The sequence below is a fragment of the Protobothrops mucrosquamatus genome, unplaced genomic scaffold (genome assembly GCF_001527695.2).
Source record: "Protobothrops mucrosquamatus isolate PMUCROS unplaced genomic scaffold, P.Mucros_1.0 scaffold574, whole genome shotgun sequence".
NCBI classification, from domain to species: domain Eukaryota; kingdom Metazoa; phylum Chordata; class Lepidosauria; order Squamata; family Viperidae; genus Protobothrops; species Protobothrops mucrosquamatus.
This window is the reverse complement of record NW_015386876.1, coordinates 435,014-459,269: the sequence shown is the minus strand read 5'-3', so window position 1 is coordinate 459,269 and position 24,256 is coordinate 435,014. Positions and strand designations below refer to the sequence as shown.

Here is a 24,256-nt window from a genome sequence, read left to right as displayed (position 1 = left end):
TATTCAGAAACAAAAGAGTTACTCTGGCTTTGTGGATGCAGCATTACTAGGAAATATGCTAATATGGAAACGGTTCAGGTTTTCTTTAGATTTTCTTTTGGATCAGATAATTCAAACTCTTATGTCAAGATTTATATTTGCAGAACAACAGTGAGAAATATAAACAACCACAATACAGGGAGCTTAGAAAACTGCCTTTATTCTATTAGTTGTTGGAAACAAGAAATAGAGAAGAGTTTAGTTTGCTGCAGAACAGCAGGACATTCACAGGATGGGAATTTGGCCAGCAGATGATAAGCAAAAGTTTATGTTCAGATTGGAACCAGATCCAGCAGGGGTTAACTTAAAGCTTCTGGAACATTCAGTGACCTTTAATGTAAAAATAATGGCCTTTCCCTTACTCCTGAAGGAGGTATTAAAGATGACTTTTCTGGGTGTGTTTTAAGTCATACAAATGACTGGATAGTTACAAATGTGGGAAGGGCACCATTCTTCATTTGACTTTATTTGAAAGTACACTCTTAAAAAAACCCAGAACACTTTACGCAGAAGTTACAAGCAACAGTATTAGGAAATCCAATTATACAAAAAATACTACATCTAACTGGGGCATATAGATTTATTTTTGGTAACACACAAAGTGGCACTAATTACATAGTAACTATAAGGTAACTAACATGAAATCACAGAACTGTCACTTCATAGCTGGGTGGGACTTTTGGTGTTTCAGAGAAATAATTTTCCAACTATTATTTTATGCTTCAGAGCTTTCAAACAGAAGGAGGAGAAAAAAAATCCTTCTTTTAAAGTGAAAACACTGAACTTATTCAGGATCTTTCCACAGCTATGTGTGCTGTACCTGAATAGGCTAGAACATGTTAGTTATGGAGTAGTTACAGCCCAATTCTCAGTGTCGCCAGCTTTTTCCCATTTGTAAAAAAAAAGCAAGAAGTTAGAGAATTGTCTTGAATTAGTGCCTGGCATATTCTGCATAGCATACTCTGCAAATGCAGAAAAAGTTTTGTTAAAGGAATGTTGAAGTTAACCCTTATGTGCACAGATGTATTTGATGCAGACCATTATAAAAAAATCATGGTTGGCTTCTAAATACTGGTAGCAAGACTCAATTTTAAATCTCTTAAGTAAATTATAGATAAATGAAAAAGGCTGGTAATCATACACTAAGATTAATAAACAGCACTTCAAAAATTCATTGAGTGCCGGGCACTGCTTCAGCCATCTTCCCTTGGCTGTGCTTACAACAGAAGGCACCCAGATTTTTTCTTGCCACGTCGGGCTTGTAAAGCAGCTCTAGTAGCCATTTCAAAAACTTCCCTCACACCGTCTTTGGTCTTTGCACTGCATTCCATGTATCCAAAAGCACCAATGCGATTTGCCATATCTCTACCTTCTTCAGGTTTGACTGGTTCCTATTAAAAAAAAAAGCTAATTAATATGAAGGCAAGGGGTTTATAAAGATAAATACACATTACAATAATCACTTTATTTTCCTGCACATAGCTCTGGGAAGCACATGTGGAATGGTCATCTTGAAGTATAGCAGTCTAGAAATGGAAGCTTCCTAGACAGCTAAACCACTAGGAAGGCAATTCCCTCTGTATGTAGCCATGTACAGTGCATAATCTTTCTTCTCTCCATATTTCAGAAACCTATTTATACTGCCATTTTTAAGAGTATGGAGAGAAGGATTATGCTCAAACGTGGCATGAACCTGGAATGTGGAATGGGATGGGATGATTTGGGACGATTTTTAATTCAGTTACTTTGTTTCTCTAGTTTTCTATTCTTTTCTTTCCTTCCGTAATTTGTGCAATTTTAAAACAGTAATTTTTCAGTTTTTCACTAATTTAGTTCAGTTTTTCGCTAATTTATTTTCTGCACATAATTCATGACTTACACACTGTGATTGATTCATTTCTATTTTTATTGTATAAACACAATGTATCATTTCTATATTTTTTCCTATATTACTATTTTTGTTAACAGTATTCTCTAGTCCCTATTTTGTCCCACTGAATACATTAGGCAAGAGACATCAAAAGGACTGAGCATCTGGAAGGAAGTATCAGTCTAACCACACTGACAAAAGAATATTGGGAATATTGGGAAAGTTACTTAAAGGCTTACTACAATCAATACTGGGCACCTTGAAAACTACGACATTAATTTTTATGCAGTTTGGCATGATTCATAATGATTTAGCTTTTCTGTAAGAATCTCTACTTGGTGAAAACACAAATTTAGAAACTTTAGTAATCCAAATGGTAAAGAAGTACAACTTAAAACCACCTTCATCCCATCATAATGTTCTAACAATAATCTTATACATACCATCATATTAATGAAATGAAGATTTTTCAGCCCTACATAATATACTCAACCTCAGTAATATATATATGTAATCCTTGTTTAATCACAGCAATTGGGACCAGCAGCTCAGCAGTCACTAAGTGAAAATTATGTGATCACTACTGATGATTTTACTTCAGGATCCAATCTTGGTAGGTCAATCTTTGTCTTCCAAGTCTATCCTCAGGGAACTTCTCTCTAACAGAATGTGGTGCTTTGGGCTATTCTATGTGGTAATGTTTATATGGTGCCTGGTTGTGTGTGGTTTTTAATTTTTGATTGGGATGTTGATGGCTGGCTATTGGCTGTTGTTTCCTTGTGCTGCCAACTGATTTTACTTTAGTTTGCTTTACAACATTAAAAGGATACAACCCCAAACAGCCAGGTGAGCCCAAATGGTGGGGAAGGTTTCAGGAACTTGACTCATGAGCAAATCTTATAGCCTCCCCCCCTCACTCCCTGACCTTTGGAACATTCACCCTGCCACTGGGATAATTAGCTAGAAAGAGTAGTGATGTTTGTATTTACATTCACTGGAGAGGAAGAGATTACAAGAGTAAGCAAGCACGCAACAGGGAATACACATTGAAAGGAATGCCCTAGGGCAGACATGTCAAACTCGCAACGTCCATTGCCGGCAATGGGGTGGGCGTAGTTTAGAAGGCAAATAAAAGCCTTTAATGTGAACCTGATTAAGGTCTTGTAAATTTCAGACAGCAGCTGGGAGCTGGCCCAGGGTCCTAATCAGCTAATTAAGGATGAAGAGGGGAGCTTGTTAACTTTCAAGGACCCCTGGACTGTGGAAGAAAGCAGCTCAGGAAGAGATAATTTGTTTAATTATCTTTGCCCTGTGAAGGGGCAAGAAAAGGGAAAAAAATGGGTCAGGCATAAGACAATGCATACTGACTGTTAATAGCAAACATGTGACAGAGAGAAAGCTGCTATGAAGGTTGTAAATGCAGGAATTGGCCACAAAATTACTTTTTCATCACTGCTATAATTGCAAATGGTTGCTGTCTGAGGCAGCTACTAAACAAGGACTATCTGTCTAACCAAAACTGGCACAGTTTATTTGACAAGGCTAACAACAATAACAAAAAAGATGACTTGCCTGCTTCATTTTAGCCAACTCCCGTCTTGTGTGTTCATCGTTCCTCAAATCCTTCTTGTTTCCTACCAGAATGATGGGTACATTGGGGCAGAAGTGTTTCACCTCTGGAGTCCACTTCTCTGGAATGTTTTCTGAGATGAAGCAAATACCAGAGATCAACTCTTCAATCAATATTAAACTAAAAATAATATCACAGATTTATTTATCCAAAGATAGTCATGGGAATTAGTTTCCCCATTTTCTTCTATATATCATAAAGCAGCTGCCTCACAGGACGAGCTCTCCGGTGTCTATTTAACACGGCAGCCCATGACAAATAGTGGAGGTCTGTGTTGGAAAAATAGGTTATAAAAATATTTTAAGTTAATATTTAAATTAAATATTAGTTAGGTAAACGTTAATAAAGCATATATGAACAGTTAAAAGTCACACCTTTTCTAAGCAAAGTACAGGTAGTTCTCGACTTACAACTATTCATTTAGTGACTGTTTGAAATTGCAATGGCACTGAAAAAAGTGAGTTATGACCGTTTTTCACACTTACGACCATTGTAGCACTCCACGGCCAGATGATCAAAATTCAGACACTAAGCAACTTGCTCATATTTATGACCATTGCAGTGTCCTGGAGTGATATGATCACCTTTTGTGACCTTCTGGCAAGCAAAGTCAATGGGGAAGCAAAGTTCACTTAACAACCATGTTACTAACTTAACAATTCCAGTGATTCACTTAATAACTGTAGCAAGAAAGGTTGTAAAATGGAGCAAAATTCACTTAACTGTTGAAATGTTTGGCTCAATTGCGGTCAATTGTGCATTTAAAATAACACTTTGCCCCTTTCTTTCAAGCGAGGACATGATTTTATAAAGATGAATTTCCATTACTAGACAGAAATTATGTTGTTACTGTACTATTGTCTCTCAGTTTTATCTCATTTATATATTGTACAGAATGCTGATAACACAGGTAGTCCTTGCTTAACAATGGTAATTAAAACTGGCAGAGTCCCTCACTAAGCAATGTGAGGGTAAAACAAGACACCACAAAACTACCCTGATTTACAATGGTAGTTGCAGCAGTCCCAGTTTCCATCGTTAGGCGAATCCGGCATGGTCAGAGCATCTTGTGATTAAGTGATCACCATCTGTGATCTTCTGTCAGCTTCCCTGTTGATTTTGGTTGTTGGTCGCTGGCAATGAAGATTGCAAATGGTAATCATATGACTGCAGGATGCTGTGACTATCCTAATTGCAAAGTGGTTGCCAAGCACTTGAATTGCCATCACATGGCCCTGGGGGCACTGTGGCAGCCACAATTACAAGGACTTATTGTAGATCTCCCTCATTCAGTGCCATTGTAACTTTGAACAATCACTGAAGAAGCGGTTGTTCAACAAGGGCTACCTTGTACAGTAATTTACAGAGTATGGCATGCGTTTCAATTTTACCTACTTACCTAAACTATCTGGACTATCAATTGAAAAACACATTAGTATAACATCGGTGTCTGGATATGAAAGTGGCCTAAGTCGATCATAGTCTTCTTGTCCAGCTGTATCCCATAAGGCCAGCTCCACCTACAGGAATAATAAGTACATTCATACCCGAAAAGGAAAAAAAGTACTCTGACAAAACATAGCTAGTCAAAATTCATTTCATAGGCTGCCACCTCTCCTCATCCAAATAGGCATCCTGTGCTATGTAGGATCTTCAGCTGGGATGACAAAGCTATGGGAGTAATTCCTTGGTTTTGGTACTGACCCGAAGGGGTAGAACTACTATAAGGTGCTTAAAGTTCTTTGCTGGCTTGTTGAAACAAAAATCCATTTACATGTTCAAATGTTTAGTGTGTTCATCATTACTAAATGTGACTGTTTTATGGACATTAATAGCATAGGATAAATAAGTTTAAATAATTCAGAGCCGAATATTCAGACCCACTCCAATTTGCAAATTATTTATAAGGAATAAATCCTATATTAAATTATGGGTTAATTTCTGCTTTGTTTTTTATGTGTAATTATAACAGCTTCTGTACAACAAAAATATAATTTGGAGATTTACAAAGAACTACACAACACCATTTCAAGGTTTCGGATATGATGCCAAAGCAGTGCATCTCCTAAAGTCACATCTCACTTCTTGTCTTCAGCAGGACCATTTATGAATGGAAGAGCATTCTGGATTCAACGCATGGCACAAAACTTTAGTTCACATATGTTAGCCTATAAAATGTTTTAATCATAAATTGACAGTGGCAGAAAAACATACCTGCTTTCCATCAACTTCAATATCTGCTACATAGTTTTCAAATACTGTAGGAACATAAACTTCAGGAAACTGGTCTTTACTAAATACAATCAGCAGACATGTCTTGCCACAGGCACCATCACCAACTATAACCAGTTTTTTCCGAATGGCTGCCATAGCTATGGGAAAAAAACAAATTGATTATTAAAACATGCAAGAGGTTTTTTTTAAACTCAAGATATTTCATTGAATAAGGGAGACAAAGAAAATATAGTAAAATTACTGAAAGGCAACTTTCAGCACATTCTATTGCTATTTCCTCCATCCAGAAACTTTCTGAGGTCCCGTTCCTCACTAAATATAGATTAAACTGCATCTATCAAGTAATTCCTTAAATGTAACAATAGAATCTAAGGTTGCAGACTAGAATCTAGTTTGATTTTTTTAGAACCCAATATGCATTGTAGTCTGGTGCAAAATACACGTATGGAATTAAAGAATACTAAACTGAATAATAAAGTATGTGTTTTGGATCCAGAATAGAACAGACTTCACAACTCTAAAAAAGTCTAAATTTCAAATTAACTGAGAGTGATTTTGTTGCTGTCAAACAACTGGAAATCACAGCATGCTGCCATTATAGAGTTCTACCAACTGACCCAGTTGTTTCTTTGGCCTTTCTAACACAATTGGGTTGTTTTTTACAAGCTACTGGCTCTCCTCTCTTCTCAATTCTTCTTTTTGTATATACAACACTGGGTTTCTTGGATCATCATCATCTTCTCCTTAGCTGAAACACTGCAGATGTTGTTCTACTTCAATCTATAGCATTGTATCACTGTCTTTTTTTACTGTATTCTTAACAGCATAAGGAAACAGAAAGGAAGTAATGGGTATGTCTGATAAATGTAACAGCCATTTCTGATTCTTTGTCATACCAAAAATATTAAATATTATTTCCTACTCCTGCAGATAATTAATTCACTATGCAAAGGACAGCTCATATGATTGGAAATTCAAGTGAGCTAATCCAAACTGAGTCTTAAGTCTGAGGTCATGCTATAAATAAAAACAGCATGATCACACCAGTCTACTTATTTACCCATCCCATTCGTCCAGAAGACTCTATTACAAACAGATAAAATTTAGTTGGCTTCCCTACAGTTGCAATGGTTGTGCTCAAAACAGAATGTGTGTATAAATAAAAAATATGATATAATGAACATTGGCACTTCAAGTATTACATGTACATTATTAATTCTTTATATTTTAAGTAAGTAAAATAATCTTAGAATATTTGAATAGCCATGTTGCTTAATAGATATATTTATTATAGTACACTGAATCACAATTCCTTCGCCCTTTCTGTTTCCTTGTGCACAGGTTTTTTTTCAACTTTGTCCTTTGCTTAAATCCTTTTCTTTTGAACAATTACAGTTCAAAGGGGGAAATAAGATAGAGGTTATCTGCCCTGTTCCTCCAATGTATTTATTTGCTGTCTTAGAAACCTTATTACCATAGGGACATAAAGGCCCTAGAGAGTAAGAACTTCCAAAGTACAACTCTTAATTTATTTGAGAAACTTAAAAAAGACATGCATTTCATCAAATATTACTTTTGCAAAATTTGAAAATACTTAGGCAACATCAATTTCCAAGAAAACTGCTTGCTTAGTAATTTGATCAGAGGCAATAACATTGCTGTCAGATTAATATTAGAGGTGGTCTTGGTTTAAGGGCTGCTTGTTCACCAACCTTTCAAACTTACAAATTGCACTGAACAAGTGCTACTTATAACAGGTCCTCATACATATGGCCACTACTCCATCTTATGGCCATATGATCACACGTTGCAACATTCCCTGCAGACTTCCAACAAGCAAAGTCACAAGGAAGCTGGCAGGAAGTTACAATCACATGAGATTCTCACTGAATGTTCCTTGGATTGTGGGAATTGCCATTGCTAAGTTGCACAGTGACATGGTTTTTTAATTTACAACATATTACTTAAAAAGTTTCCAGTCCAAATTAGCATTGTTAAGTGAGGACTAAATCTTAATTCCTAGACTTTTGCAATGGCATATGTTTTAAAACATGCTGTAAGTAGTATATTTTGAGTTAAAGAAGTATATATTTAAAATTGGGGGAATAAAATAAGTCCCATGAATAGATGTTTCATATAGCTTGTATTTTTTAAAATGAGTAAATTTTAATTCAGCAGTGAATTAAACATGGCTTTTCATATATATTCTACAGCAAGATAATTGGTAAGGATGTGCAAAGTGTTCCATTCCAAGGATAGAACATTCTGGGAAACTCTGGAATGTTCTGTTTTTCTCCAGTTATGCTGATTGGGTTATTTGCACTAGTCAGCAGTTTTCCAGAAGTACATTTCTGAAACAGGAAACAGTCTATCCCAGAGGATTTCTGGAAAACTGTTGGACTACCTCCAGAAGAGCCAGAGTGGGGTGGCCCACAAGAAAACTGAATGTTTTAGAGCAATCAATTCTTATTAAACATAGTTACAGTTGGCCCTGACACTATAGGCCTTGAGAAAGACAGTTAGGACTTGGCCTTCCCCTCAGGATGAACAGAGTTCCAATTGGTAAGACCTGACTTATTTAATTCTGATTATTGTTTGCTTTGTTTGTTTTAATGGTATGTTTTATCTTTCTTTTTTATTTTTAATGGTTTTTGCATGCTGCTTTATGAGTTGGGTTGCCATATACATATCCCAGATAAATTAATAATAAAGAAAATTAACTTCAACTGTTTGAAATATGTTCCCACAGCTGGCTTTGGAGACTACTTTATTATTCAATGAGTGGGTAAGAAAAAGGAAAAATCTGCAAGAGTTAAAACTGTTTCCTGTAGTTAAATTCAGTGCATGAAGTAAGCGGTTGTCAGCTGCCAAATGCTACGTTAGCTTTCTTAATTAAAAACTCAAGACAGAACAAAACTTGCTTTCAGTGTGTTATTTTGAAGACTTACATCGGTTTTCAATTACAATTAACAGATTTAGGGTTTATAAATAAATCCTTCTGTTCAAATTGCATACCAAACGGGACAAGAAAAAGTTTAATGACCTTTACCCAGTGCAATTTTTTCTTTTGTCTATATGAACATTAAGGATCAGAGTAATAGCTAACTGCATCAGTACCCTTAATTGAAACACAGTTTTCTTCACTTAGATGTAATGTGAGAAACCAGGAAATGAGCACTGCATTTGTAGCAAACTCATCTTCTAGAAACTAGAGTAAATCTGAGCAAAGGTCAGGTTCAAACATCACTACTGTCTCATATGTTAGGCTTAAACTATGAATAAATATCTTAGACAAGCCTAGCCTACTTCATAGGACTAAAAAGCAGGCTCTGATTTATCAATACATAACTAAAACCCATTTGAAAACCCAGTCTCCTATGCCATATCAAAATGGATTTACAATTTTAAATGTAATGTTCAACAAAGGAAGCTACTCTTTGAAAAGTTCAGGTCAGTATCTTTATTAGATGCCAAGAGTTGTTAGATTATGAGTATAAGCCTCAATTAAGACATGACAAGCTGCTTTAACTGGAATTGACTCCTATTATGAAAATGAGATTTCTACATCTTTATACATTTACTCATACATACAGTATTGTAGAAATTATATATATATTTTAAATGCAAAGCAGACTTTGCTCTTGTGGGGGAACACAATCAACTCTTTTTAGCAAACAGAATCAGGAAAGGTTTTCCCTTCTGTCAGCCCTTTGTATACTTTCCAAATTTAATTCAGAGGGATGGAAAACTTTCTGATGCCAAACCCGAGAATCTGAAAAAGGGGAATCAAAAGACTCACTGCAGAACAAAATTTCTACTTGCAGTTATGTTACAGAAAATACAGAATGGTGAATTATCAAACAAGAGAATAAATTTGGGAAAGAAAAAATATATGCCTTTTCAGCCTCTGAGTTGGTCAGAATAGAATTATAAAATACCCATCTGATGCTTCCAGCCACTAGTATCACATGTATTTAGGAACTTTATAATTTAAACTTTATTCTGCATAATTTATTCTGTCTTTATTAATTAGGAGTACAAAAATCATGAGCAAAAATCTATTTTTCATCCACTATAATTATCCCAGGCAAATCTCATTTTCTGTATTACTTCAATTAACACAAATAAAAATGAAACTGAATTTAAAAGTAACTTCCATGCCATCTCAACTCTTATGGTTTCATATTATGTGTGGGCCAAGTCATAATGACTTGTTAAAAAAATCATGATTTTTTTTTTAAAGATCACATTTAGCTTTATCAGTGAACCAGACCAAAAAAAACCAGAGACAATATCTAGATTTTTTTTTAAAAAAGGGTTTTAGTCACATATTTTGTCATTTGCTCCATGTTTTGAAATGTAGCAAGGTAAGTGGGACCCAACATGTTAGACATTCAATTCAAGAGAGGAAATTAAAAGTAGTATTTAGCATTTCAATTTAATGATTGCTTTTTCCTTAGCCATAGACATTATTTTCCTTATTCCACTTCTCTCTCCCAACCAATTATATTTAACTGTGCTTTAACCTGAGCCTTTGGAAGCTAGGTTGTTTGCAAAGAAAAGGTAAACATAATACCCATTTATCAATGGGCAATTATCTGTAAACTTGTACAATCTTACTGGAGTTCTATTATTTTGCTTACTTTAAATGTCTACAATTTATAATCTGTACAATCAAAAGAGTCAATCAATGCTTTCTGATTTTGTTCATAATTTTTGTCCTTTTTACTCTCTACTGTGTTAAATTAAAGCTCGCCAAATAAGTCATGAATTGATGTTTGTGAATGCTAAAGCTAATAACTGAAGAGATAGAAAACACACTGAAAAAGCAAATTCCATGAGCATAACAGTAAAGCCGCAGCTTTTTTCTCTCTTGTCTTATTGCCTGTTGTTTCTTTGAATTCTTTATTTACTTAAAAAAATGTGTAGCTGCCCATCTTCTGCAGTATAAACCTGGGCAAACTCAACACACAACCTCCAGGTGCTCCCAAATGTAACACATCTTCCTTCACAGAAGAACTTTAGAGCTTCAATAGGCTCCAGCATCACTGAAGGCTTGTGGGAAAAGCCAGATCTTCAGAGCTTTTTGGAAATCTAAGAGGGTAAGGATCTGCCAGATTTGAGGGGAAGTGTGCGCCAAAGGGTGTAGTTATTGCAGGGGTAATAAAGCTCGGCTCTTTTATGACTCAGGAATTCTGGGAGTTGAAGTCCATGAGTCATAAAAGAGCCGAGGTTGCCTACCCCTGAGTTAGTGGAATTAAAATCATGCTTGTAGCACAAACATCAGCCCAAATTTCTTTATAATTTTTCAGGTACATGTTTTTTACCCATATACCCTATATAACTTCAATGTATTCATTTTCACATCATCCCTTAATTATGATGTCTTCAAAAACTGAGAGTGTGGAGATGAGAGTGGTCATTTTCCTCAAATATGAACCATTCCATTATTTCCACTCTGGTAATGCATCTTAGATAGCATTTTTTTTTGTTATCTTGTTCTTTTCTATTTTAGCTAAACAGTAAAAGCTATTATTTTCACTACTGTGGGCAAGTTTAGGCAGTTAATACTTTCAAGTCATTCATAGGGAATTGATTATAGTTAATGAAATGCTACAAAAACAACAAAAATCAGAACTATTTCAAATACTGTACACATAGAATGGAATCTACATGGAATGGGTAACATCTCTCTCTAAAACAAAAGGAATAATCTCCTACTTTCAGAACAGTTTGAAATTGTTTGCAAAAGTCAACATAGAAACGGACTTCCAGTCAAGCAAATCTACGTTACATAGATCTGTGAATTCTGCTCTTAGTAACAGATTTTTACAGAACTGCCTCCCCTTTACCACTGCAATCTAGTTTTGTACTAATAATGATTGTTCATACAGAACAATCACAGCACTCTACCATAAAACATTAAAGAGTTTTCTATAAATAATTTACAAATATAAAATACAGTTTGTAAAAAATACTCAAAAACAATCTGGTTTATTTAGCCCATTTTGTTGTGTGTTTACACGTGTGCTGTCAAATCTTATTTCTCTTCCACTGTTAAGAATTGGTTTGTTCTTGGCTATTAAGCTCAGGCTGTTTCACTATGCAGAAAAGTAGCCAGCTCACCTGTTCCTAGTGAGAGGATTAGTAAAATCATTCAGTAGAAAGTTGAGGCTGGAATGTGAAGGGAAGTGAGAAGCTTGTCAAAATTCTACTTTTTGCTCCTCTATTAGAAGGAAGAAATTGTTGCTCTGTTCCCAGTGATCAGTTGATGGTTAATAAACTAATGAGAAAACAATGGCTGAGGCTGCTGAAAGTCTAACTAAAGATTGCTTGCCCATAAGTGCTTTATAAATAAAAATGGAACCTATGAAAAATGAATCTAATATATGACCTATGTATGATAATAAATAAATGCAAACACTAGTTTAATCCCAAGTAAATAAAAATGGTTTGTTCATAAATGTAATAGAATTTAGAAAATGTGCATAGTATGAAAGGGAAAAAAAGCATAAATCAGTTTCTAAAAGTAAAAGTTATGCGTCAGTTGACTTTAGCTTTAAATATCAGAGTATATTCAAAACTTGTCAATTGATGAAATTCTTCTATGAAAGGATTCATAAAATATGCTATTCTAAGAGAAAATGGGATTAGATGCTTTAGCATGTTGTAATAATCCGGTCACTGTATTAATATGCTGTATAAACCAGGCCATCACATTAAGCCATAATATATTTTGTTGGCTATATATGTTAAATGAATACAGGAAATGTGTTTTGTTAATATTTAGAATTTGTAAACAAAATCTTTCAGCATTTTTGAGCAAGCTTTTGAGCAAATCATGAGCTTTTAAGGAAAAGGGTTGAAAACATCTAAGATTATATTTCAAGTCTATTATTTGATTATGTTGTTAGTGCTTACTTTTGGCATAGTACGATTATCTGTAAACAATGTAAGACTTATTTGATTAGATATATGTGAAATTAAAATTTGGAAGAACTATGGCAATGTACTAACATTTAATACTATTATTTTAGAAGGATACTTGAAAAAATATTCCTCAAAAATGGGAAAATATATCTGATAGCTCACTTTATGATAAGGGTAAAAAAACCTAGGGCAAAAAACCCTCAGTTTATTTAATCTATAGTGGTTTTTTTTTCAAGCATACACATCAGTTGTACATTGTAACTATTAATTAATAAATAAATTATAATATTTCACGGGATGTCAAAGACTTAGGACAGTGATGACGAACCTTTTAGAGACTGAGTGCCCAAACTGCAACCCAAAACCCACTTATGCATCGTCAAGTGCCGGCTGGGTGTGGCCCATTGGGTGGGCATGGCTGCGGTGGTAACGGCAGACTGGGTGGGACTAAAAAGTTTAATCAATCAATTCCAACTTTGCAAGATCTTTTTTTTCCCCATGAGAAGTTGAAATTGACTGAACCTTTTTTTTTTTTTGCACACGGCGGCAGAGGCCTAAAGCGAAAAGGTTTTATAAAACTCAGCTGAAGGCCTAGGACTGGAGTGACGGCGCGTGTGCCCACAGAGAGGGCTCTGAGTGCTGCCTCTGGCACCCGTGCCATAGGTTCGCCACCACTGACTTAGGATAACAAATCTGTACTGAAATGACTGTCAGAAAGACAGGCTACAACAAAAAATGGTTTAGGATTAACACTAAGAATGACTAACATATTTGAGAGAAATTGTGGAAATATTTGATGAAAGGTACTTGGTTATTTGAAGAAACAGCATCAGTACTGAGATTAATTCATAATTTATGTAGTTTGTTTTAATAAATCACAAATATTTGGGTTTCTGATGTGACAAAATGCAATTCATTTGAAATGGATGTGGAAGCTTCTTCTATATAGCCACAACTGAGCCTTTTTTTAACCTTTCCCCCCTACCACATTTTAGCCGAAACAAACTTTTAAATTTATTTTTAAATATGAAATGATATGAAAATAAAGAACAGTACAAGAAAAACAAGAATAAAACAAGTTTGTGAATATGGTTTCATTGCAAGTGACACAATTTTAGATATCCATGATCAACAGTTCTGTCCAGACATGTGTATAGTTGGAGACAGTTTATAAGTTACTTTTCTAATTAACTAAAAACAAAATCAGTGTAAGTAAAACAATCTTCAGATAATTCTTCAAGATTTTCAGTCAATTTGATATTTTAGCAAATGCTATTTCTCAGATTTTAAAAATGCTTTGTAACAGTAAATCGAAAGGATAACAAACATTGAATTTCTTATATTGCATGATATGTACCATGTGGAAAAATGGGCAATACACTAGAAAAACTTCCATTGACGTTAAGGATATATAACATTATTTATTTTTCCTTTAGCCAATATTCTTTAAATGTTATGCTACAAAGTGTTCTAGGCTGATGCACTAATTTGAAATAACAAGTCCTCTTAATTCATTTCAAGAGTACATTTACATAGTATTTAAGAAGTTTCCTCAATCTTAAATGATGTGGACATACTATATTATTACATTAAAATCTAAAACTTTTTACTAGTAACATATCATGGCTTTGCAAAGAACATTTATCTAAAAATGGGTAACCAATGCTTATGCAAAATATATTTATTAGGTCAATCCCATAATGATACTCTACCACTGACTACTTCTGACCAAAGTGTTTGTATGCGCCAGACTTAAATGAGAAAATGCTATGTCTACTCTTCTAGGGCAGTCAGAAGTAGGACAAGCCATTTTTATTGTGTCCTGCAAAGCTCAATCCAAATAATATTCATTCTCTTGTCAGAAGAGAAATTAAATGTTCTGGAAAGGACAAAGGTGGCACCCCAAATGTAATTAAGCAAATTCACTTGTTACCATAAGCAGAATATCCATGAAAACTATACAACCAAGATTCACCCTCGAGCTACAAACTTCATTACTACTGACCATACATTACCATTTTATCTGGAATTAATCTGAACTCATTTGTCTTCATCTAGCCTATTAATCAGCAATATTCCTTATTATAGTAATTTTATGTAGATATTAAATATAGAGGGAAAGGGTCCTTTAATAAGGTAGATATTACAGACCAGAGATACACTGGGAGACCTGAGATACCACAGGTCAGACTGAGGGAATTTTGAAAAAGAGATCATTGAAATTTTCTGCATGCACAGAAAGTAGTTTTCTGGCAACAGAGGAGTAGATCCTTAATCCCAAGGACTGAGGTTCTGGGAAAGATCTTTAACAAGGCTACAGCTGGTTGGATGGGAAGATCTCAAAGTAAACCTATTTCCTTTGCAACAGATTAAAAAAAACACAAGATGATTAATAATTCTCCCTAGCACAGCTTCAAGACAAGTGTCATCAAAAAGAATAACTACTGGAATATACTGTAGTTTTCCTAAAATCCAAAAGCGCAGACATGTTTATCATGATCAATGATACCAAATATCAACAAGTTTCAAAAGATTGTTTGCTTGTATGCTTTTTTGATCACCAAAGAAATTCCACATGGCTTACACACTAGGGTCAAAACAATAATAAAAGCAATGAAGTAGTAAAAACAGGTAACCATACATAACCATATATTATGGAGGATAACCCACCCAACCAAGTATTAAACAATTAGAATAAGCTATTACACTCTATCTCAAGGTTTGCTGGAAGAGCTTTACAACTGAACCAGATCAAGACTGTATAATCCTGGGCGGGGGGGGGGGAATGCTGTTCCACAGGGAATGTGAAGCTACAGAGAATTCTTACCCTCTAGGTCCCATGACAGTTTACAGTTTGAATCTGGAACCACTTTTCCAGATCTTACTGGCCACACATAAAGAGCAGAAGAAAGATAGTTCTAAAGATAACCATGTTTTAAGCCAGAGGTGCCCAAAAGGGACTGGTTCTGTGGAGAAAGTTTTTCCATGGACCAGAGAGTGTGTGGTTTTGTGTGCTGCCTACATCCCACGGATGGGGCTTTGCTTGTTTGTGCGAACCGGTTGCTGGCATGCCGTGGTCCAGTACCAGTCCATGGACCAGGGGGTTGGGGACCCCTGTCTTAAGCCATATAGGACTTTATAGATGACAACCAACTACAACTCTACCCATTCAACTCCTAGGATGAGTCATCCACTAAGGCAATCAAAATATTTTTAGTATACCTCAACCAAGAGACTCAAGATATTCAGCATAATTTAGATGCATCTGAAGTTGTGATGCCACAACCTTTTTAATCACATTGGTTAAAATAGCATACTGTAATTAAACTAGCCCACATGATAATTACCCAAAACTAAATCAAGGACAGACTCAGAAGAGGCTTTTTTAGGCAAAAGAAAATCCTCTTCATTCACAAATAGGCAACCAATGACTCCATAGAAACAAACTCGCAGAGAAGCTGATTTACTCAGTCAAGAAAGACAAGAGTGATAGCAGCTTTTGCTGCTTGAGGTATCCTGATTATATTCAGAATTTGTAAGCTGAGAAGAGTCCAAAATAAAATAGTTATTTAAACCACATTTACACTAGAAATATGGATTTCCTTAATACTGGAAATTTAAAGCATCAGAAACAGGTGAGCCTGCCTGTAAAGAATGCAATCAATTGTTTGCACTGAATTGTCCCAATTCCTCCTATCAACAGCCTAGTGTAGTACATCTCAGGCCACTTAACAATCCACTGAATGAACACAGTGCTGTCGGAGAAGTTTTCTTTGCTGCTCTTGCAACCATAAATTATCTCTAACTGCACTATAATCCATTTTCAGTGTGATCCGTACGCAGTCTTGCTCTGCTAAACTCCTATTTATTGTTCCCAATTTAAATCTGATTCTGTCTAAGCCATTTTCATATTTTACAGAGCAGGCAATATTTTAACACTACCACCACGAAACAAGACAGCAAACACTCAGAGCTCATTCAGGAAACTATTCAAATCTCATGAGTATTAGATCAGAATCCTTTAAGCAGATCATTTCTACAGGAGATTTGTATCACCAGTAACCAGAGTCATGTGTATAAAATAGATCTCAGGTTAGTAGATATTTATGTAAAGGATACAATTGTTCCATATAGAGGTAATCCTCGACTTACAGCCACAACTGAGCCCAAAATTTCTATTGCTAAATGAGACAGTTGTTAAGTGAGTTTTGCTCCATTTTACAACCTTCCTTGCCACAATTGTTAAGTGAATCAATGCAGTTGTTAAGTTAGTAACATGGCTGTTAAGTGAATCTTGACTTTCTTGTCAGAAGGTTGCATATGACCCTGTGACACTGCAACCATCATAAATAGGAATCAGTTGCCAAGTGTCTAAATTTTGATCACACGATCATAGGGATGCTGCAACAGTCATAAGCGTGAAAAATGGTCATAAGTCGCTTTTTCCAGTGCTGTTATAACTTCAGTCACTAAACTAATAATTTTAAATCGAGGACTATCTGTATATGCTTTTGCACATTAATTTTCATTCTGTTTTAATAGACATTTCTTCCTTTATCTTTGGCCTGCTAATTTTAAAGTTTACTGCATATTATCTCTATTTTCACAAACATTTTACAAACATAGAAAAAATTAAACTGCGATTGTTCTCATCTATTAGTGACTGAAAGTGTGTTCTGAAAAGTGTTTCTTCTAGTCATTTTGAGGTCTATACTATTGCATTTAGTTCTAATTTATTCTATTTTAGATTTATTGAAAAGCGTATTTTACTCAGTTTTAATCTATTATTAGACTTAATGTCAAGTAGTACTCTTATGCTAGAATTCTGTGTTGGATTAATTTCAAGTTCTGATATTAAGCTGTAAAGATTTATAAATAATTCTGGATACAAATAAATAAATATTGCTTATGAAAAGAATTTTCTATTTCTCTCTGCATCTTTTCCAGTTCTGCTTTGCAAGAATTCCAAACTTCTGAGGCTGATAGGGTTAGGTGCTACTAACTCCATCTTGGATCCATATCACATTCCTGCTCTTTTGGGGGTTGTACAAACTTGTCCAGAGCAGCAAAAATTCTCTTGCTACCAGAAAACTAACCATTACCATATAATAGATTTCTATGGACCACAATCTACTTCATCAGTTACATTATCATCTCACAATAATATATATATTTATTATTTTTAAGGGAATACTAAAAACACAGATGAGAACTAAAGTCGTACTGTATTTTACTACTGTACTGAGGGAAAACAGTAACAAATATTTGCAGATAGTGACCACTCAAAAAATAATTGCTGGTTTTGACATATATATTTTGAAGGGGTGATTGGTATATTCCTGAAAAGTAGTATAAATCTCTTTGTGACTTTTAGCTCATCTTTTTACAATGAATTTTACCTTTATGATTCATTTATTCTCAAGGATAAATATTGAAGACAGTGACAAAGCATTTGAGGAGTTGAAATACTCTCCTGACTGGATATTTCTGATATTCAATGTGGGTGCAAGTATTCTTTTGCAGTCATTTTCTCTATTCCTAACAAAGTGAAAAGGGCAGAATTTTTCAAAATGTATTCCATGAAACTTTAGGGTTCCAAGAGAACTAGGGGAGGTTTTATGGGATTAAAGGCAAAATAAAAAGCACAGCCAATTTTCTGTCACTAGAACTTTGCCTTTTGATCAAGGATTTTTTTTTAAATTAACAAGTTCTTCAGCATGAACTTTTAAACCTCCTGCAATGTCACTTCTGATTGATCACACTGAACAGTGAGCAGTTTTGTGAATAAACAGTATTTTATAGGTATAATTGACCCACAAAGATTGTGAAGGCAATGAAGGATAAGTAGTGCATTATTTGATTGTACTTAACATCTATGTATAAATAGTCATTAAGGTTCTTAGCTCTTGAAAAATCTTTGTACAATTCATCCAGAGCAGCACTGCTGCTTAATGAACCATGGGTAAAATAAAAACTGTCAAAAGAGCTGTGAAAGAAAATAGTTTCAACTTTATACATAAGGAAAAGAACATGCAAAGATATCCAAATGTTTAAAAATACCAATCAGTACAGTTCAAGCTCTCATCAAGAAGTGGAAAATTAGGGGTTTTGTTAATACCAAGAAAGATGTCAGACACAACTGCCAGGAAAATTTGTCGGGATGCAAAGAAAAAATCCACTGTCCACTTCTACTGAAATACATGCTTCTTTTAAAGAAAGTGGTATGGCTGTTTCAGCATGCACAATAAGGAGATACTTGAACAAAAATGAGCCGCATGGTAAAGTTGCCAGAAAAAAGCCATTGCTGATTGCTTCACCAATATCACAAAAGAACCCACTCACAATATGGCAGACAGCACCTAGAGAAGCTTCAAAATTAGTAGAACAAAATCATTTGAAGTGATGAAACCAAAACCAAACTTATGATTTTAAGTATAAATATTGTTTGGAGAGGAATCAAAGAGCCTATGCAGAGGAGCACATCATTCCTACTATGAAGCATGGAGGTGGATCTCTGCTGTTTATTTTTTGGGGTGTCTCTCTGTGTGTGAGGTACAGTAGCATGGAAAATTTAGTCAAAATCGATGGCAAGATGAATGCAGAAGAGCAGAAAATAATGGGAGAAAAATTTGCATTCATCAGCCTGGAAAATGCACACGGGACACACTTGAGCTTTCCAATATGACAATAATCTGAAACATAAGGTCAGGTTCACCCTTCAGTGGCTGCAGCAAAACAAAGAGAAGATTCTAGAATGGCCATCCCAGTCTTTTGATCTCAACAACTTTGGTGAGATCTCAAACATGCTGTTCATTCAAGCTAGACAACAAAAGTATAGGACCTGGAGGAGTTTTGTCAAGAAGGATGGACAACTTTACCATAGGAGAAAATAGAGAGTTCAATTTACAACTATCACAAAAAACTGCAAGTTCTCATTGATGCCAAAGGTGCAATATTAAGAACCAAGGGCATGCAAACCTTTGAACAGGACCATTTCTTTATTTCTTTTATTGCTATGGTTTAATGATTGTGTTATTCTGTGATGCTTAATAGTTTAATTTGAATCACAAATTCTGCAAGGGGTATGTAAACTTGTGAGTACAACTGTAATTGCCACTGTCTGGCTCTTTTGCTTTTTATTTCCTCTGCCTTACTGGTTTTGTTTTCTCTAGACTATTCCCAAAAAGATAGTTACATATTTGCCATTCCTTCAAAATTATATTTCATGTATCATTCGAAATGAACTGTAGTTCATAACAGCACATATAATTGTACATTTGATTCTCAAATTTGTAGACCACCTACTTATCAAAAGGATAATCATTTGGGAACTCAACTTCAAGTTAGTGATCTTTATATAGACCTATTATCAAATCCAGATATCAATGCAGCATTGATACAATCTCAATTGAGAGACAGAAAGAGATAATGAAATGTTATCTGATTGCCAATGACCTCACTACAAATACTATGGCGACCTTACTACCCCTGTTAAAAACACATATGAGTCTCTACAAGATAAATGCTTCAAAACTGCATAGGTCCCAAATCCTAGAAGAAAAAACAAAATCACTATCTATCTTGTTTCCAATGTCTAGATCACATAACTCCGTGGTGGCGAACCTATGGCACGGGTGCCAGAGGCGGCACTCAGAGCCCTCTCTGTGGGCACACGCGCCGTCGCCCCAGGCCTAGGCCTTCAGCTGGGTATTATAAACCCTTTTTGCTTTAGGCCTCCACCGCCGTGTGCAAAAAAAAAAAAGGTTCAACCAATCAATCAATTTCAACTTCTCTCGGGGGAAAAAAAGATCTCGCTAAGTTGGAATTGATTGATTGAACTTTTTAGCCCCACCCAGTCTGCCGTTCTCACTGCAGCCACGCCCACCCAATGGGCCACGCCCACCCGGCACCCGACGATACATATGTGGGTTGCAGTTTGGGCACTCGGTCTCTAAAAGGTTCGCCATCACGGACATAACTGATCAAGACATATATCATGGTTTATGGTATCAGAAGTCATGAAAAAACGAGAGAAACCTAACATTGTTACAACTGATTCTTTTCCTGGCATATTCTATATCATTCGTCAAGGTGATCAGGGCTACTTGACAATCACAGTCCTGAAGCCATTCAGAAATACTGATTAGCAACGGGGATTCTGATGTTTTATGTACAGCTTCCACATGGTTCAGGAAAACACAGCTAATGGTACCAGCTGTATTCCAAAACATCTGAAAGGGACCAGGTTATCTATCTCTGAGGAATGTTTTCTCCAAAAGCATCAGGATTCACTATTATTCTCATGATCAATCCTCAAAAATATGTTACCAATGTGACATATTTTCTTGAAGTTCAATTTCAGTTCCTGTCAGCTTGTAAATAACCAAGATGGAAAAGAATATGGTCATAAATCCTCTGTCCACTGGACAAGAATTTAAAATTAGATTGCATAATTTAGTAAATTAGCTGACTATATTAACCAAAATACAAACAAGTTTCAGAACAAAAAGTACAATTGTTTATAGTTTTAAAACACAGAAATACTTCTTCCTAACTCTGATTACACAGCCTTCTTTTCTACTGCAGTGTTCAACATACAATATTAGTGTGGTTGCTATGGTAATCACAACAACATCTTAATAGACCTTCATTATTTGACAGGTGTTTGTTAAGGAAAAACCTCTGACTTTAACAGAGATTAACTATTCTGGCTACTCTATTTGCAGTATGAGAATATTAATGTTTATCACTAATTGCCTGCTAGTTTCAGAGCAATGAAGCATGATAGATCTTGCTGCTACTTTTATTAGTCATAGCATACTGTGATTGGTAATAGCCGTCATCATAATTAGATTTATCCTTCTCTGATGTTACATTGTACAGTACAAGAGTAAGACAAAATCAAAAAATCTGCAACATTCATCAGAATGGTATATTTAAAAGTCTCCTAGAAAAATATTTTTTTCTCTGTATAATTCTCACAAATATTAGTTATGATGGTCTTACTGATTTTTATGCCACACTCTCCCCCTTATTCAGGTCAGAATTCTTCATTTATATGGGACAAATCATAGAACATCAAGAGACAAAGGAAACCAATGTGGCAGCCTTGGCCACAATGTTGCTATTTTAGTGGAAAACAAAATCGTATTTTTACTGTTCTGCTGCCTCAAAATCATCCAGTGAGTTTAATGGCATAACTGAACACTGTATCCAGGTCTCACCAGAATACAGTGCTGTGCTACTACAGCTTATTGGTTCTACATAAAATTGACACGCGTGTTAGAATTCATAAATCACAAAGACAAGAGATCTCACCTCAGCCACAAAGTCTCTAAATAGTTTCAGGGAAAACACTGTTCTTTCAATTTCAGCACCACCTAAAATTGGGAAAGCAGTTATATTGTAGCGTTATTGAATTATTGCTTATAAAGTAGCCTAAACATCTCAAAATATGTACTAACACTTACTATAGCAAAAGTTACCTCCAAACATAGTTAGAACTTATGAATGTGATAATTCTAAGTCACGGGTGTCAAACTCGCCATGTCATGTGAGGTGTCGCGATGTATCGCAACTTTTTTTTTGCATTGCTGGAGCTGGGGTGGGCGCGGCCTCCGCACGATGCAGTAATTAATGGGAATACTCAGGAAACACTTTGGTTTTTGCGCTTACTTACCTTAAAGAAGATAGACAATCAGAGACCATACATTTGCATCAAATATATTTTCTCACGTTATTGAGCTGAGCTACTGATTTCGTAAGTATATCAAACACTGACTTCAAAACAGCATTATACAAGTGGGATGCTCTTAAGGGCAGGAAGCCAGGAAGGCCTAGAACAGGGGTAGGCAACCTCGGCTCTTTTATGACTCATGGACTTCAACTCCCAGAATTCCTGAGTCAGCAGAGCTGACTCAAGAATTCTGGGAGTTGAAGTCCATGAGTCATAAAAGAGCCGAGGTTGCCTACCCCTGGCCTAGAAATACTAACTCCAAAAAATCTACACAAAAAAACAAAAAACAGGCTTCTGAAAGCAAAGAAAGCTTCCTTTCAAACGTTAGGACCAAATGGGCTGTTAATGACAATCCTACTGCAGAGATTCAGCAGAAGAGATGCCGCCAAGCAACCCGAGGATTTCTGTGAAGTCGAAAAACTAGTGCACGTAACTTCTTTCGCATGTTTTTTAACGTCTTAATTTGACTTTTTAACACATATGACGAAGAACGTGGGAGGGATCCCCCCCCCCGCCGCCCCTTCTCCACGCGAAGAAGGAACAGAATTACCCATATTCGGAGGAGGAGGAGTAGCCGGGGCGGGGGAGAAGGGGGGGGGCAGGAGGACGCCCTGATAGGACCGAGGCCCACCTAGAGACCGTTTTGTTTCCGCCGCTTCCAGGCCACTAACTCCGCCAAAGGGGGAGCAGCAGCCCGTCGCGCCCTGAAGTCGACAGAGACGTGAGCCGCTCCACTCCCCCCCCCCGCCCTCGCCCAGCAACAGAGTCGAGGGAGCCTCGGCGCCCCCTCCCCATCGCTGGCTCTCCACCCCCGCCCAAAGGAGCGTGCGCGCCAGTGCCAGGGCGGGGAGGGGGGGGGCTTCCTACCCCAACCGCCTCTCCGGAAGAGAGGAGGGGGGAGGAGGAGGAGGAGGAAGAGGCTCCCGGAGCGGCCGCTGCTGGCGGGTGGGGCAGGCCGCACTGGGAGCGGCCGCCGACGGCCAAGCTTCCGCTCCCTTCCACTTGTGGGTTTCTCTTTCACGGAGGCCGCTCGCCGCGCGAGGGAAGCGCCGCAGCCCTGTTCACCCACTACCTGAGGGGCTCTCCTGCGTCTCCCCGGCGGCGCCGCCTCCTTATCCGTCCACGGGCCCAAACTCCGGCGGCAGCTAAGAACAGAAACCGGCGGGGCGGGTGAGGAGGAAAGCGCGTCCACGGCTTCATACAAAACGCGACGTGCGCGTTCCCACCCCCTGGGCAGCCAAGCAGCCAATCGGCCGCGGCGGCGCGGAGGCTGCTGGGTAAAGGCGCTATAAAAGCCCGCAATCTATTTGCGAACACTCTGTAACTTTCTCGGCAGCGTGCGGAGGTGGCGGGCGGGGTGTGCGTGTGTATGTTTACGTGTAAAGTAGGACTCAAGGCCAGGTTAAGTTGCCTCTTATCTTGCGGAGCCGCAATGAATTAATTTTTTTGTTTGGACAAAGCGAGTCAAGCGGGAAGTGGTTCGAGAAAAATAAAGCAGGGCAGGGCTAGGCGGGGTCAGACACCTGTTGACAATTGCCTAAGCCAGGTGGAAGGGGCACTTTAGATGCTTCCGTATCTAAATATCCTGATGCGACTTTCTCTAAAATTGCGATCAAATTTAGAGCAAAGTGTACATTTCAAAGTTTTCACGTGGTGTTTATAAAAGATATTTGTGTAATTCGGGGTTCCCCAAAGTGACCGATACCAACCTTCAAAGTTCAGTGGCACTATCCAAGGGATTGATAATATTTGTAGTGCTATTAAAGTAGTATTTTTAAAATTATTTTCATATAATGTTCAGGGATTAAGGAACAAA

At 36.7% G+C, this 24,256-nt stretch overlaps 1 protein-coding gene across 2 annotated transcripts; it reads right to left on the bottom strand.

The window, feature by feature from the left end:
- Nucleotides 1-179: 179 nt before the first annotated feature.
- LOC107288688 (transforming protein RhoA) lies at nt 180-23,662 on the bottom strand. Of its 2 annotated transcripts, XM_029284415.1 has the most exons (6): nt 23,530-23,662; nt 15,734-15,746; nt 5,754-5,911; nt 4,939-5,059; nt 3,482-3,612; nt 180-1,430 (listed from the first exon to the last, which is right to left on the bottom strand). In XM_029284415.1, exons 1-6 carry the CDS (start codon nt 23,638-23,640, stop codon nt 1,257-1,259), a joined length of 708 nt encoding a protein of 235 aa, XP_029140248.1. In that variant the 5' UTR covers nt 23,641-23,662; the 3' UTR covers nt 180-1,256. The 2 variants fall into 2 exon arrangements, with proteins under 2 accessions (XP_029140248.1, XP_029140247.1); XM_029284414.1 differs by lacking the exons at nt 15,734-15,746; nt 23,530-23,662 and adding an exon at nt 22,023-22,084.
- Nucleotides 23,663-24,256: the final 594 nt, after the last annotated feature.